This window comes from Eptatretus burgeri, chromosome 11, assembly GCF_056783735.1.
Source record: "Eptatretus burgeri isolate ZD-2024b chromosome 11, Ebu_testis_v1, whole genome shotgun sequence".
Lineage (NCBI taxonomy): Eukaryota > Metazoa > Chordata > Myxini > Myxiniformes > Myxinidae > Eptatretus > Eptatretus burgeri.
This window is the reverse complement of record NC_140971.1, coordinates 24929848-24944589: the sequence shown is the minus strand read 5'-3', so window position 1 is coordinate 24944589 and position 14742 is coordinate 24929848. Positions and strand designations below refer to the sequence as shown.

The 14742-nt window shown below is 45.4% G+C and overlaps 2 protein-coding genes across 2 annotated transcripts in view; one reads left to right on the top strand and one right to left on the bottom strand.

The window, feature by feature from the left end:
• The window catches only part of FEM1B (fem-1 homolog B), a 15608-nt gene extending 11912 nt beyond the window's left edge, over positions 1 to 3696 (top strand). Inside the window, exon 3 of the mRNA XM_085845595.1 lies at positions 2022 to 3696. Within this exon, the coding sequence (XP_085701721.1) occupies positions 2022 to 2735 (714 nt within the window). The 3' untranslated portion in view covers positions 2736 to 3696. The remainder of the gene's footprint in view (positions 1 to 2021) is intronic.
• The window catches only part of NUDT17 (nudix hydrolase 17), a 36320-nt gene continuing 24615 nt past the window's right edge, over positions 3038 to 14742 (bottom strand). The window contains exons 5-10 of the mRNA XM_085847949.1: positions 8608 to 8788; positions 7395 to 7420; positions 4650 to 4742; positions 4281 to 4379; positions 3499 to 3617; positions 3038 to 3384 (exon numbers count right to left, since the gene is read on the bottom strand). Of these exons, the coding sequence (XP_085704075.1) occupies positions 3231 to 3384; positions 3499 to 3617; positions 4281 to 4379; positions 4650 to 4742; positions 7395 to 7420; positions 8608 to 8788 (672 nt within the window). The 3' untranslated portion in view covers positions 3038 to 3230. The remainder of the gene's footprint in view (positions 3385 to 3498; positions 3618 to 4280; positions 4380 to 4649; positions 4743 to 7394; positions 7421 to 8607; positions 8789 to 14742) is intronic.

Here is a 14742-nt window from a genome sequence, read left to right as displayed (position 1 = left end):
CATGAAGAACGTTCGACTCTGCGTTGATCGGTCGTTCATGGTGATCACAAAAGAAAAGGGCAAGGGCCTCAAACAAATTCCTCTTGCGTAAAGGATTGGAAGTTTTCAAGTTTTTAAAGAGGATCTGAAAAAATGAGATGAAGTTTGTATATGGGATGTGCTCGATGAAGACCACCACCAATATTTGTGGAATAAGCATTGGCAGCCTTGAAAAGGAACGAGAAACATGGTGGTGGAATTGTGAAGTCGAAGAAGTTCTGAAACAGAATAAGGAAACTTACAAGATTGAGCAAACGGCGCTATTGTGCCCTTGTTGAAGATGAAGTGGGAGCCTTTATTATGTTCATCTTTTACGAAGAGTGAAACTAATTGAGTGGGCATTGAAAGTTTTTGAAAAGATGGCTAAGGAAAGTGGTAACTTTAGACAACAACCAGTTTGGTGTTATGCCAGGAAGATCGACAACAGAGGCAAGCAACATTTATTTTGAAGCAATGTCAAGAGAAGTATTTGACAAAGAAAAGGAAACCATCATGTTTTCTTTGACGCCGAAAAAAAAAATCGAGTGCCAAGACGATTTGTAGAATGGACTATCAGGAAAAAAAACCCCAAAACCAAGCTTGTGCCTTGTGGGAATGTATAAAAGATAAAATAAAAATCAACACCTATGGTAATGACCGACTTGGGATCCACTGAAACATTTAAAGTCAAGATCGGTTTGCATCGGGGATCCATTTTAAGTCCTTCACTGTTTGTAATAGTGATATGGAAGAGAGAATTGCCAAAGAATGAAAGGTTGCGATTCTCGTGCGAGTTGTTGTACGCTCATGACTTGGTATTGAAAGTAGCGGGGTGCCTGAAAAAAAAAAAAAATTCATTTTCATTTCAAGTTGATGCAAAAGTTTACTTTTTGTTGTCGCCTTGAAAGTTGAGGTTGATGCAACAATTCTGGTCCGAGTGGACAACAATCAGCCACTATGAGGGGAATGGGGGTAACTGACCCTGAATGAGGGGGTACTGAATGCGGAGTCAATTGATGTAAAAAAAAAAAAAAAAACGGTTTCCCACGTGTCACCTTGTTTTTCGGGCACATTCATGACGTTGAAGGAAAACCTACTGTGGACACGTTATTTTAATCGGCTACACACGCAAACGCGTGTGCAACATCAAATGCCACAACATCTGAACATTCTCATTATATATTAGTCCACTAATGGTGTAAGTTTATTACTACGACTGCTAAGGGGCACCTCGTGGGGATTGCCGCTTTTGCACTTCGTTCCCTTGGGACGGGGAGCATGAGCTTAGGCAGGATTTTTGGAATTTTCTGGCCATGGTGCTGGCGATAGCTCTCCTCCTTTTCACAAAGAACACTGTGGGATCTTTAGCGTCCACCAACGAATGCTGGCAGACGGAGCTCCCAGTTTAATGTCCATCTGAGAGACGGGACACACATTGATGATTCGCCCTGCCTGCAAGACACGAGGATGACAGTTTATAGCTGGGTCGAGATTCAAACCCAAGTAAGACAGCTCAGAGGTGAGTGTGCGTTCCTCTCAGCCATCCTGCCACCCAAAATGAAGTTCATTTATTTTTAATTTCTGTGAGTTCATCGCCAGATTAAAAAAAACAAAAACAACATTGTTCATTTCAACAGCATTTCTTGCTTTCATGATGATGAACCTGTTGGATTATTTTTATTTATTTATTTATTTATTTTGGTCTCATGAAATTGTCACTTTTCCAGATCAGTGAGGTTTTGTGCTTACAGTCAGGCTGGCCAGGAGAAAGGAAATAAATAAATAAATAAATAAAGAACCTGTTAAAATTGAATCCTGACCGTGTCAATGATGGATGATAATTATTCAAGTTGATGATGATGATACATTTATTGTTTGTATGTATTCGCACCTTTATGGTCATTTGTACAACTTGCATGCTTTACAATTGGAATATGACAAGTATTGTGTTCACGATCCAACACTGAATTGCCCAGAAGCCTAACCTAATACAATGCATGCAGGTCTTTTCACAAATGATCCTGCTTGGAGAGTTGGTGCCTGCGGATGTGCTCGAGCATGTACTACAATGTTGCATTTTGGAAATCGAGCGCAGCCAGAAAGCGACGAAAGCAGCTTCTCCGTTGGACTATGGTATAGCAGTGGATGCATATGAAGGGAATCTACATACATTTCTCTACCTGGTATGTGTGGCAGCTCGCATTTCCTGTGGCGAAGAACAGAATGCTTGCCTCAACCGCCAGATCTACCACCTCCTTCAGTTGGATCCACGAACGCGTCTCGGGTCGAGCTTACTGCACCTGACTGTACACAGTGACACTCCTGTGGACAATTTCCACACAGATGCTGTGTGCTCCTTCCCAAGCTTGCACGCCGCACAGAGACTGCTGGTATGTGGTGCTTCACCAAATGCGACGGACAACCAGGGGAAAACCCCACTGCACTTGATTGTGTGTTATGCACGTCCTATCAGTGACTTTCTCACTCTCCATGGAATAATCGTTTCACTACTTGAGGCCGGGGCACATGTCGACGCGACCGACTGCAATGGGCAGACTCCATTCGAGTGCTGTACGACTGGTGTGGCTGAAATTGTACTTCGGACGGAGATGAGAGTGAGCCTCAAGTGTCTCGCTGCCCGTGTGGTGCGTAGGCATGGCATTGCTTACCAAAGTCACATCCCACGAGCACTTGAAAACTTTGTTGCAATGCACTAAAGGCCTGTGGCCAATGGTCATGCTCTGGGCAAACATCTCGGTCATGAATGACTTTTAACATCGCATTTGAGAGGGGTTCATCATCTGGCTTTACTCTTACCTTCCCACCTCCAATGGATCGTGGATGTAGTCGTATTTTTTTTTTTCCAGCAATTACATGATCGTTGTAATCGACGATCAGTTTTGTTACTTTTCAGTCAAACTCACACTTTGTTTTGATTTGATTTCCTGGTTGTGCAGAATCCATTGATCCATAAGTGTGCTGATGTACTTTGAAAGTTGATGGGGATAGAAATTGCAACTTAAGTATTACAGTTTATTCATTTTTAAATTCCCTTTGTATCCAAACATGGAACAATGGCCCAAAACTTTTTTTTACTATTATGGAAATGACCAACTTTATACCTCTACTCCGAGGCTTTGCAACATTGCTGTTATCAATTTAATTTGAAATTTATCTTTTACATTTTGTCATTCTCTTATGCTGATTCTTTGTTATGGAGAAAGCTGCTCAAGCCATCTTTGCAGCCCGAATGTCGTTCCAGCACTCAGGACCTCGGTAATGTGGCCTCGATCTTGCTTCGTGGGCAGGAAAGCTGAAACTGGAAGCTCCTCAGTTTTGTGCTTTCCTTGTTTTACAGTGCATATCCTTATGAGAGAGAAAAAGAATGTTTATCTGTTTTTAACAAAAGGCAACTTGGGTTGTTTTATTTTGCCATGTCTATGCAAATGTTGTGTGTGTGTGTGTGTGTGTAAGAGGTACCTGATGTTGGGTGGAAGGTTTTGGATTTTCGGTTCCATTCCAAACACCAAGGCTCTGGCCATATTGGGCTTGATCCAGGCACAGGCATCCACCTCCTTTTCACAGAGATTTATCTCCTCCTAATGGTAATGCCACAATAGCATGATCAATAACTCTTTGGGCTTTTAAATTGTTACAAAAATAAAAGGTGATCTTCAAGTGTGTTGCTTGTTACCTCTGCCACCGATGGTGGAAAACCGAGGTTGTTTTCACCCGTGTTAGGAATGTGACGAGGATTAATTTATTTGATTTAGGTGAAGATCCGGATCAGAATGAGAATTTTTTTTAATATATTTTTTTTATTTTAAGTGATTCGTTATCGTTGAGAGATGTGCGCAAATGAGATATAGCATGATGTCTCAAAAGGTTGTGGACAGATTATGACAAAACTAGGTGTGCGAGTTTGGTTAGGTGACGAGAACAAGCCGATTTGATTTTGGTTCAGGTCTGGGTGCAGATCCGGCCTATCAGTGGGATATAAAATGTAAACTGTTCAGCCTGGTGGAGGTATGCGCTCTCCCGAGTGTCGTTCTCACACGAGCAAATGATCATAAGAGTGTTGATGTAATGCATAGGTTTTTTTTGTCTTTTTTTATTATTATTATTTTTTTATAACTTCCCAGATAAAGTTTTCAATTAACCTTTTCTCCCCATGAACTTTGTAAGACCTTGTGCATTATTATTATTTTTTCGATATTCAGTGCGATTGCCTAATTCCCATCAGGTGGACATGTAGTTTTTACCTGCAAATCCGTATGATTGCAGGAAGATCTGACGAGGCAATAGATCACAATGTGATGTCTTTGAGGGAGTCCCCAGTCTAGTTGATTTGGGTAAACAGACTGAGCAGAAAACATAGTTTTAATGCAGTGTAAGTATATAAAATAAATAAAAAGCAAGATAATAATAATAAGAGTGGGTTGAATTGCATTGGAATATGTTGCAATGACATGAAAGTGTGGACTTGACAGTACAGTGACAACCCATTGTATCTTCTAATTTAAATTTTAATATCAAATTATCTGCTTTGGTATTTATAAACAAGTGTAAGCATTGGTGGAGTTAATTTTTTTTTTTTTTCATATCTGCAGCTGCCTCCACCAATTCCTTACCTCCCACAAACCCAAGGTCAAAACTGTGCAACGTGAAAGGTTGACTTGAATTCCAACTTCTTCTTGCAATTCCCGCAAACCAGCAGCAGTTATCTACTCAGACAAACGTCAAAACAAAGCCACATGCCATGCTCATTTAAGAAGATGAAGAAATGGAGATGCAGGATCACAGCAAAGCTATTGGGTCTTCTTTACCATTTGGACTGCAGGGCAGCTTAAAAGCTGGATTACCAGAGGCTGTTGTACCACTTTCAAAAGGATTACGCAAGGCATCAGGACGTACTAACATTGAGTGATTACATAGGAGGCCGGCATCCCTCAGGATAATTATTGGCGACCAATATTGTTTTGTGGATACATCAATGGCGTCTCCTTTTTATACATGAGAATGGATCTGATTACAAGGGGATCTTATGGACATGTTTGAGATTATGAAGGACACCGAGAAAATAAGAGTTTTTCAGCAGACTGGACGGTAACAGGACGAGGGGCTACGGCCTGAGAGTAAGACCCCTTCATCAGCGCTGTTAGATTGGATTTAGGTGTTGTTGATAAAACTGGCACAGTTGGTGATATGGCCTCCTCCTCTGGTGTCCAATTTCCTTGTATTACCTGGAACAAAACTCTCAATGTAGGAAAGACCCATGCTCTCATTCTGTCCCACCAAAAGGACAAGTTGGCAAATACCCCAAATTATCTCTTGTTGAACTCAGAGAGGTACAGTCTCTAGAACTCCATGGGATCACCACCAGCTATATAACCTGTCTTGGGTAAATACACTAAGCCAAAACATTATGACCACTGACAGGTGAAGTGAATAACATTGATTATCTTGTTACAATGGCACCTGTCAAGGGGTGGGATATATTAGGCAGCAAGTGAACAGTCAGTTCTTGAAGTTGATGTGTTGGATGCAGGAGGAAAGACCGGAGCGACTTTGACGAGGGCCAAATTGTTATGGCCAGACGACTGGGTTAGAGCATCTCTGAAACAAAGGATTGTGGTGAGTACCGACAGACAGTGGTCCGAGAAGGGACAAACTACAAACCGGCGGCAGGGTGTTGGGTGCCCAAGGCTCATCGATGCGCGAGGGCAATGAAGGCTATCCCGTCTGGTCTAAACTGACAGAACGTCACACTGTGGAACGTTACAGAAAATGTTAATGGTGGTTACGGGAGGAATGTGTCACAATCCACAGTGCATCGCAACCTGCTGCGTTTGGGGCTGCGTAGTCATAAAGCGGTCAGAGTGTCCATGATGACCCCTGTCCACCATCGAAAGCGCCTGCAATGGGCAGGCGAGCGTCAAAACTGGACCTTGGAGCAGTGGAAGGTCGCCTGGTCCGATGAGTCCCGTTTTCTTTTAGATCACATGAATGGCCATGTCGGTGTGCGCCGTTTACGTGGGGAATTAATGGCACCAGGATGTACTGTGGGAAGACAACAAGCCGGTGGAGGGAGTGTGAAGCTCTGGGCAATGTTCTGCTGGGAAACCCTGAGTCCAGCCATTCATGTGGATGTCAATCTAACACGTGTCACCTACCTCGACATCGTTGCAGACCAGGTACACCCCTTCATGGCAATGGTATTCCCTGATGGCAGTGGCCTCTTTCAGCAGGATAATGCGCCCTGCCACACTGCACACATTGTTCGGGAATGGTTTGAGGAACATGATGAAGTGTTCACGGTGTTGCCCTGGCCTCCAAATTCTCCAGATCTCAATCCGATTGAGCATCCGTGGGATGTGCTGGACCGACAAGTCCGATCCACGGCGGCTCCAGCTCACAACTTACATGACTTGAAGGATCTGCTGCTAATGTTTTGGTGCCAGATACCACAGGAGTCTTGTAGAGTCCATGCATCGGCGCTGTTTTGGCGGAACACGGAGGACCAACTGCATATTAGGCAGGTGGTCATAATGTTTTGGCTCATCGGTGTATGTCCAAGCTGGCCACCACATTTGGAATTCTATGCAAGGTCTCGTCGTTCTTCTGTCGTCGTCGATTTTTCACAGTGTAGAATGCCTTCCAAAATATCGTAGAATATATGGGTTCCCATCTTGCCCCCACCCCTTGACACTGGAGTCCAGGATGTTGTCTCGGGTCTGCTTCTTGTTCACTGTGGACGGGTCGATGACCTTTACCATCGGTGATTTTTATTTCGATTTGCAAGGCGCAGTAAGAAAATCTCAAACATTTTTGAACTGTTATGTAAACACTGTGAAAGCATACTTGTGCTATATGTGTCGTTTTTAATGAAAAAGTTGAAATCTTTGTTTGTCTTGCCATGTAAGCAAAATGTAAAACATACTTGAAGAATGAGGTTTGTACAACTACCTGCCGTATGCTCACTGGTAGGGTTGAAGCTTGAATTGAGAACTTGTTTTTCGAATCAAATCTGTTTGGGAACAATGCAAACCTAATACCAGATTGTGGAAAGATGAGACTACCTTTTCACGAACTTTTGCAGAACGATGTCAAGAAGATATGCTCGACATTGACGTACGGTACGGCCATTTTGGTAACAGGTGCACACATTAAGGTTTCTGTGCAGTAACGATGTTTCCGGTGCACTGTGCATAGTATTTATTCAAACCACTCCTTGGTTGTTGCCACCGTGATGGGCTTATGGTTTCGATTTGCTGTGTTGTAAATAACAAGTGAGAAGTGGTGTGGCCATCAGCATTTGTGACGACTCACAAGGATCAGTATACATAAACAAAATCAGAAAGGAGAAGAAAACTGACCTGTTCGGGTGGGTCAATGTGACCACCTAGAATGACAAGGATCACAGGTATGATCAGCTTTCACATTCCATATGGTATTTATCATTGTTCATGAATGTTTACAAAAAAACACTGCAGTACATTTTCCAATGGACATTTGGTCTTGGATAAGTTTGAACCCAAGATCCTTCAAGTTTCATCTCCTTTTCTGATCGTGAAGATTCCAAATAAAATTTCAGAATACAGTGAATAGTCTATTGTATGTAAGCGCCAGTGATAAATTTGCCAAAATGTTTTCAAAATGAAAACTTAGAATATAATATAATCTTCTTTAACGGCCACAATTATTCGCACGTCCTTGTGGGGTCGTCTGGGGGAAGCTCGGCTGGCTCGGCCTGATGTTCAACTAAAATTCGGGCAGGAATTTATCATTTGTTCAGGGTGCCGGCGATGGCTCGCTTAACTCTTTGTGCAGGACACGGTGGAATCTTTAATAAACCACACTAACTAATGTCGACAGAAGGGGCGCCCAGCTTAACGTCCATCGAACGGACGACACACGTCGATGAATCACCCTGCCTGCGAAACACCGGATGACAGTATAGCTGGGCTGAGATTCGAAGCCAGGCTACACAGGTTTGAAGTGAGTGTGCGTACCTCTAGGCCATCCTACTAGCCCACACAATATAATACAAAACTATATTCTTTGCAAACATGCTTGTTGCACAATTGAAAATTGCACATCAGGTCAAACTGTAACTTCGTGTGAAATCACGTGTTTATATATCCACATAGTTTGTTGATGTGGTGAAACACACGTCACACACGTCGTCACACACGTCACGCACTGAAACTACGAACGGCAACCAAACCAAGAATTACATGAAAAGCGGTGCGCTCTCTTTTCGTGGTTTCAGAGTTACTGACAGTCTCTGTCCACCGGCCATGCAAGCAGATGATTATTCACTGTCTACACTTTTTAAAACCAAAATCACAGAACTTGCAGGGATTGAAGACAGTGTTTTCATGAATGATGTGCTTTACTCAACCCTCAATAATATTATACCATCTCGCCGAGAGACGTAGATGCAGTTTCCTGTTGTTATAATCGGAGACGCCAATCACTACTGTGGCTGAGCAACTTGATCACCGATGATTTAACATGAAAGACACATAAAGTAGCTTGATACATGTATTCCCACAGGTGTGAGCACAGGTCATTAGATTAACATACCTGGGGGTACCCAATATCCTGGGAAAAGTTTGAGATGAGATGCACGCCGTGTCAGCAAGATGTTATGGTCAGAAGACTGAAGGATCACCGACACGCCAACTTCCACACCGCATGCTCGGAGTCGGGTTAGTTCAATGGCCTGCTGCTTGCTCAGCAACTTGATAGGACAGTTCTCTGCACGCTGTAATGTGGCGGCATGATTTTGAGTGATGATGATGATCCAATGTTTCAAAATGTTATATTGATGAGTCGGGGAGAAAAGTGGGGGGTGGGGGAGGAGAGATTTTAATGCGTCAAGTGAATTCCTTGACAAACTTTCAAGTTACACATGTCGGAAATTTGAACAAAATCACGTTTTGTGGTTACAGCTGCCAATTAGAAAATGAAATACTAATCAAGTTGTGTTGTTCTATCAAACCATTGCTTATTACAAAGGGTGTCATTGATTTCATGCTGTCTTTATAATGCTTCCCTGGTGCTTTAATTTGAGCAAAAACATCTGAAACACTTGGTGAGTCACAATGTCATGAAATTATGTCTGAATAACAGAAATGGATTCTTCTGAAACGGTTTTGTCCATGATGGAAATAACATTCATCATTTCAGATGGTGGTCAAAAGGTGATGAAAACTTGAGTCTCAGTTGTCCATTAACCTTAATGCACTTAACACATTTGGTTTTGAATAAAATTGTTATTTTGGCTCCCAAACAGCTTTCCACAAAATATGTTGCTGTTTCTTCATCCAGAAATCTGATATCATGAAGGTGAAACTTGAGATATCGAAAGAGTTCATCATTAGTTGACAAGTAATGGTCATTGGGTTGTGGATGCCTAAATTCTTCTTGATGAAGAGAAACTCGTAAATCCAAGTCCAGGTTTAACAGTCAAACGGACATGGAAGGAGTGCACAGTTATACTGTGTATATTCATTGTAATACAGTACTTCTAGAAAGTTCACAGAACACCTTACCCCACGCAGACTTGAATAACAAGGACATGGGCCGAGTGCGAGCAGCAAATTTGATTGGGTGTGATGACATAAAATGGTGGAATATTTTCTCCAAGTACTACTAAACGGAAGGGTTCTGAAAGTGCCAAAAAGTCGAGTTGTGTTTTGCAGTGTTCAAGCATATCATTCAATTGAAATGAAAATTTAGAAAAGTTTGTAGAAAAAATTTCGGAAGTTTACCGCCGTTGATGCAGCGTCTTTTTACACCACATTATCAAGCACGTTACATTAGTTCTTCGTGCCTTTTGTTTGTGTCCTTTATAACTTCCTTAAAAACTAAGTTTCCTGTTTGCAATGATTTTAAATTCTGTCTGACCGCCAGACAGGAAGGCAGAGAGAAAAAATTTATCTCAGTCAAGTCTGCACATGTGTGCTCGGGACAGATTTAGAGCCAAAGTACTGTTAAACTGCAGGTTCGTTTTCCAATTCACGTTCCTCGATCATAAACTGCCGTTTGGAGACAGACAGACAAAGTGAACCAATTGCTTAACTCCACCTTTTGCTTCACATGTGTGGGGTAAGTATATAAAAGTACATGGAATTTGCACACAAATAACAATTTTTTTTTTCAATTATGCAAAGATTGCTATTCCCATCAGCGAAGTGACGGTTCTTATAATTACAGTTGTCCTAAATCGATCGTTTCTCAACGTTGACAATGATGTCAATATCCATCTTCATCACCATATCCCATTTTAATATCCTTCTTTCAAGCATAGACTGTTACCCTATCAGTCATTGAAGAAAAAGGGCATGAATTGTAAAAATCAATAGCGATAGTGCTACACAAACGGGGATGTGAATACCATTACACTGGCCTTTAATGGACATAAACCTGCTTATGATTATTTTTTTTGCTATTATTTCCACCGCCGAAGGTAAAGGAGGTTATGTTTTCACCTCTCTTTGTCTGTTTGTTTATTTGTGTCTGTCTGTCTGTCTGTCTGTCTGTCTGTCTGTCTGTCTGTCTGTCTCTCTCTCTCTCTCTCTCTCTCTCTCTCTCTCTCTCTCTCTCTCTCTCTCTCTCTCTCTCTCTCTCTCTCTCTCTCTCTCTCTCTCTCCTCCCCCCCTCCCTGCCCCCTCCCCCATATGTGCAGGATCTCAAAGTGGACGGATCCAGATGAAATGTGGTGGACAGTTTGGGTGTGTGACAAGGACTAACTGATTACATTTTGGTGAAGATCCGGATCCGACTACAAGAATTTTTTAAGTGATTCTTCACCATTGAGAGATTGGGCCAGAAACGATAGAAAGCACGATATCTCAAAAAGTTGTGGACGGATCTGGACGAAACATGTTGGACATGTTGAGTGTGTGACGTGGAAGAGTTTATTCAATTTTGGTGAAGATCCGGATCTGATAATTCTTTCAGTGATTCTTCACCATTGAGAGACAGGGCCAAAAACGATATATAGTGTTGCGAATTCGCGCCCGCCGGCGTGCGGACAGCCACCTCACTCGAATCGCGACCGCGTCGCCCACCGGACGGACAATTCAGTCGTGACCCTCCGGGAACTAGCGCTCGGAGCCAGTCACGGGTGGGCCTTTCGACCTCACCACAATCGTGCCAATCGGCCACCCGCGTAGGATAGGGTTGTTCGCCAAACTCGACCTACCGAAATACCCACGCGGATGGTAAACCGGGCGATCGTACCTCGCCGCAGGTCGACTCTGGACACGAGCCGCTTGGGCGACCTGTTCCATACTATCAGGATAACCGAGCGGTGTTATCGTCGACCTCCACGGTTCAGATTATTTACCGGGTGGTTTGCACCCACTACGAACCCTTTGCGTGAAGCAGGATGGAGGGTCAATAAAGAAAGACGAAGCGAAACGGGAAAACAGTTCACACAATCCACATTCATTTCCTGGCACACGGAAAGCACATATATATACAGCCACAGTCAAAATGCACATATAGCAACCAAAACAAAAGCAACGTCGACGCAGAGTTACTACCGACGACACGCACACACGGCACCACTTATACAGTTCAACTTCACAGACGGCGCCAACACACTTTTACACAAAAGCAAAGGAAAGAAGCCACCCTCGTAGACAAGGGGGCAGACAGGCCTGTAGGCCAATTGTGCGCGTGACCTGGAGGAGCGGCCAGGTCCACGAGACCGGGGGGGGGGGGTGGTCCTACCCGCGTCCTCGTGACGCGTTGGCAGACAAGCCGCAAATGTGGTCGCGCGGCTGTGCCCCGACTCCGTGCTCCTTGGCGGGTTTCTTTGGCACGACGTTTGCAGTGGGATGGGAACGGGACCCCCTTTTTGCACTATCTCAGCGTGGGGGAAAGGGGGAATTGTTGATGCCCTGGGGGAGGAGAATGGCTCGCTGGCTTGGGTCCCGCGACGAGCGATCCCACACCGCGACCTCGTCGCCGACCGCCGTCCTTCTCGCCTCGGACCCGAGCTCCTTTGCCTCTTCCCGCAACTCTTCTCAGCCGACTCCAGAACCCAACTCGATGACACTCTCCTCAGCCGACTGCAGAATCCAACTCTCTGCCACACCGATGACTTCGCTACCCGACTCGACTCACTTCATTCGCCTTGCGCTCGCCTTCTTATAGGCTGGCAGGAGCAGCTAATATGCAAATATTCGGATCAAGATGACCTCGAGGGCGGAGCCACGCTCGCCCATTGGTCGGAGTAAATGGGGGCGTGAACCTCCCCTGATCCTACAATTTGCAAATATCGATTTCACACAGACGCGCCTGGAGGCGGGGCCAAGCCACCCCGCACTTGCTAATTGGATGGAGGAAAAGTAGGCGTGTAGCGTTCTTGATCCGAATTTTCCCTCGGAAAGGCCGCTATTTGCGCTCGCGGCTCAGTGCGTTCGGCACCAATCGCCGAACAGGCCCGAGACAGCCCGACGTTCAGCATCCACAGGTGGTGCGGGAATGGCCGTAGAAGGAGAGAGGTGAAGGTGGTGGAGGGTTTTCGGTGGTGGTTTGATGGTTCTGGTGCCGTTTGGGAATGGCGGTGAAGCGATGATGTGGGAGCGAGTTGTAAAGGTCGTGGCTGTTGGCGTTGTTGTCCGAGGGTTGGAGCGTGGTTGCAGTTGGTGACGATGGCTGGCGTGGTGGTCGCTGTGTGATGGCGGTTGAGACGTGGTTGGTTCAAAATAAAGATAGCCGTTTTTCTGTTCTATCTCAAAGCGTCGCAGCCCGAATGGATCACATAAATTCCCTCTATACAACGGGTTTGGGCTAACTACACATGTACTTAGAGATATCTCACCTACGGGCCCTTCATGGTGTAATGCGAATTTCCACAGCCCTAACACGAGCATGATATTTCAAAAATGTATTGGGCCCGATATGTTCTCGTGGATCAGGCATTACGTGGCGGAGGGATGCGCTCTACCGAGTGCCCTTCTACTTTGTGATTGAATGCTCCCACTCCACCCTCTTTCTCCTTCCTTATTTCCCTTTATGCCCTTCTCCTTCCTTCCCTTTTGTTTTTTTAGATCCTCGTGGAGGATCTCCAACTCTTACTCACGTTGTTGTTCATCTTCTTGTGGACTTTTTTGTTTCACAGCCTACAGTTTTCATCGAAACTTATTGAAACTTGGCATATATATTGTTATGGCTGTGGAAATTCGCATTACACCATAAAGGACCCTCAGGTGAGATATCATCATAGGTACATGTGTAGTTAGCCCAAACCCGTTGTATAGAGGGAATTTATGTGATCCATCCGGGCTGTGACGCTTTGAGTCAGTCGTTTTTCTCTTTCTATCTTTTATTTCAAACACACAACATTTCAACAACCATGCCATCCCCATCACAGCGCCAACCACACTGCAACCACGCCACCTCCACCATCTACGCTACTACATCTTCGCCACTACGTCCACTTCCGAACGGCAAACAAAGGCGCAAAGGAGGGAGCTGCGAGGACGCGCGGGTTTTCCCGCCTGTTTTTTCCCACCATTTTTCCCCGCGCTTGGTGTGAAGGTAGGGGGGAGGGCGGCTCGCCGCCGATTGGTGGATGACCAGCGTGAGGCGGTCGGGGAGAGGGAACACCCCTCTTCGAGAACCCTCTCGAAGTAGGGTGGAGCCGAAAACGGGGGCGGAGTGAAGGGCGGAGCCCCGGGCTATAAAAGTCGGACACGGGCGGAGCGCTTTTGGTCCTCTTGCTGACTTCGTCTTCTTCTCTCTCTGGCTCTTGCTCTTTTCGTCTTCGTCTGCTCTTCGTGGTGGCCGCTGGCCTGGTCTTCTGTTGTGCGGTCCCAAGACCCCGCTGGCGGGACGGAGCGTCTGCCATTCCCCACACCACAAGCAACAACGTTCCCCCCCCCCTTTCTATCCGCGCTAAGATAGTGCTGGAAACCCCGTCCGTGGCGTCGAGTGGCCAACACGTGCCGGCGCGAGGCACGCCGGAGAGGACTCGCCTACCACGCCAGGGATCGGAGTCGCGGTCAGGCGCGACCACGCCGACGGACGTGGGAGAGGGACTCGACGGCCCAAAGGGAAGTCACCAGTTTCTTTTCGGGGTTTTTGTATGGATCTTGTGGCGCCGTGTCTCGTAAAGTAGAACTGTTTAAGTGTTGCTCTGTGTGCGCTTATCCGGTTGTAGCTCTGCATTGTTTCTTTTGTTTTAACTGTTATATATGCATTTTTATTGTGACTGTAATATACGTGCCTTCCGTGCTGATCTGTGTGTGAAATAAACGTGCTTGTGTGAACTTGTTCCCCGTTTCGCTGCGTCCTTTCCTTTGTTTGACCCTCCATCTTGCTTCACGTAAGGAGTTCCTAGTGGGTGCAACATCCCGGTAATTAATGTGAACCGTCCAGGTCGACGATAACACCGCTCGGTTATCCCGATAGTACGGAACGAGTCGCCATGCGGCGAGGTACGATCGCCCGGTTTGCCATCCGCGTGGGTACTTAGGTAGGTGGAGTTTGGCAAACAACCCTATCCTACGTGGGTGGCCGATTGGCACGATTGTGGTGAGGTCGAAAGGCCTACCCGTCACTAGCTCCCGGAGTTGGTCCGAGAGGGTCACGACAGAATTGTCTGTCCGGTGGGCGTCGTGCCACGATTCGAGTTACGTGGCCGTCCGCATGCCGGCGGGCGCGAATTCGCAACAATATGTAAAAACACCCTGCGCAGAC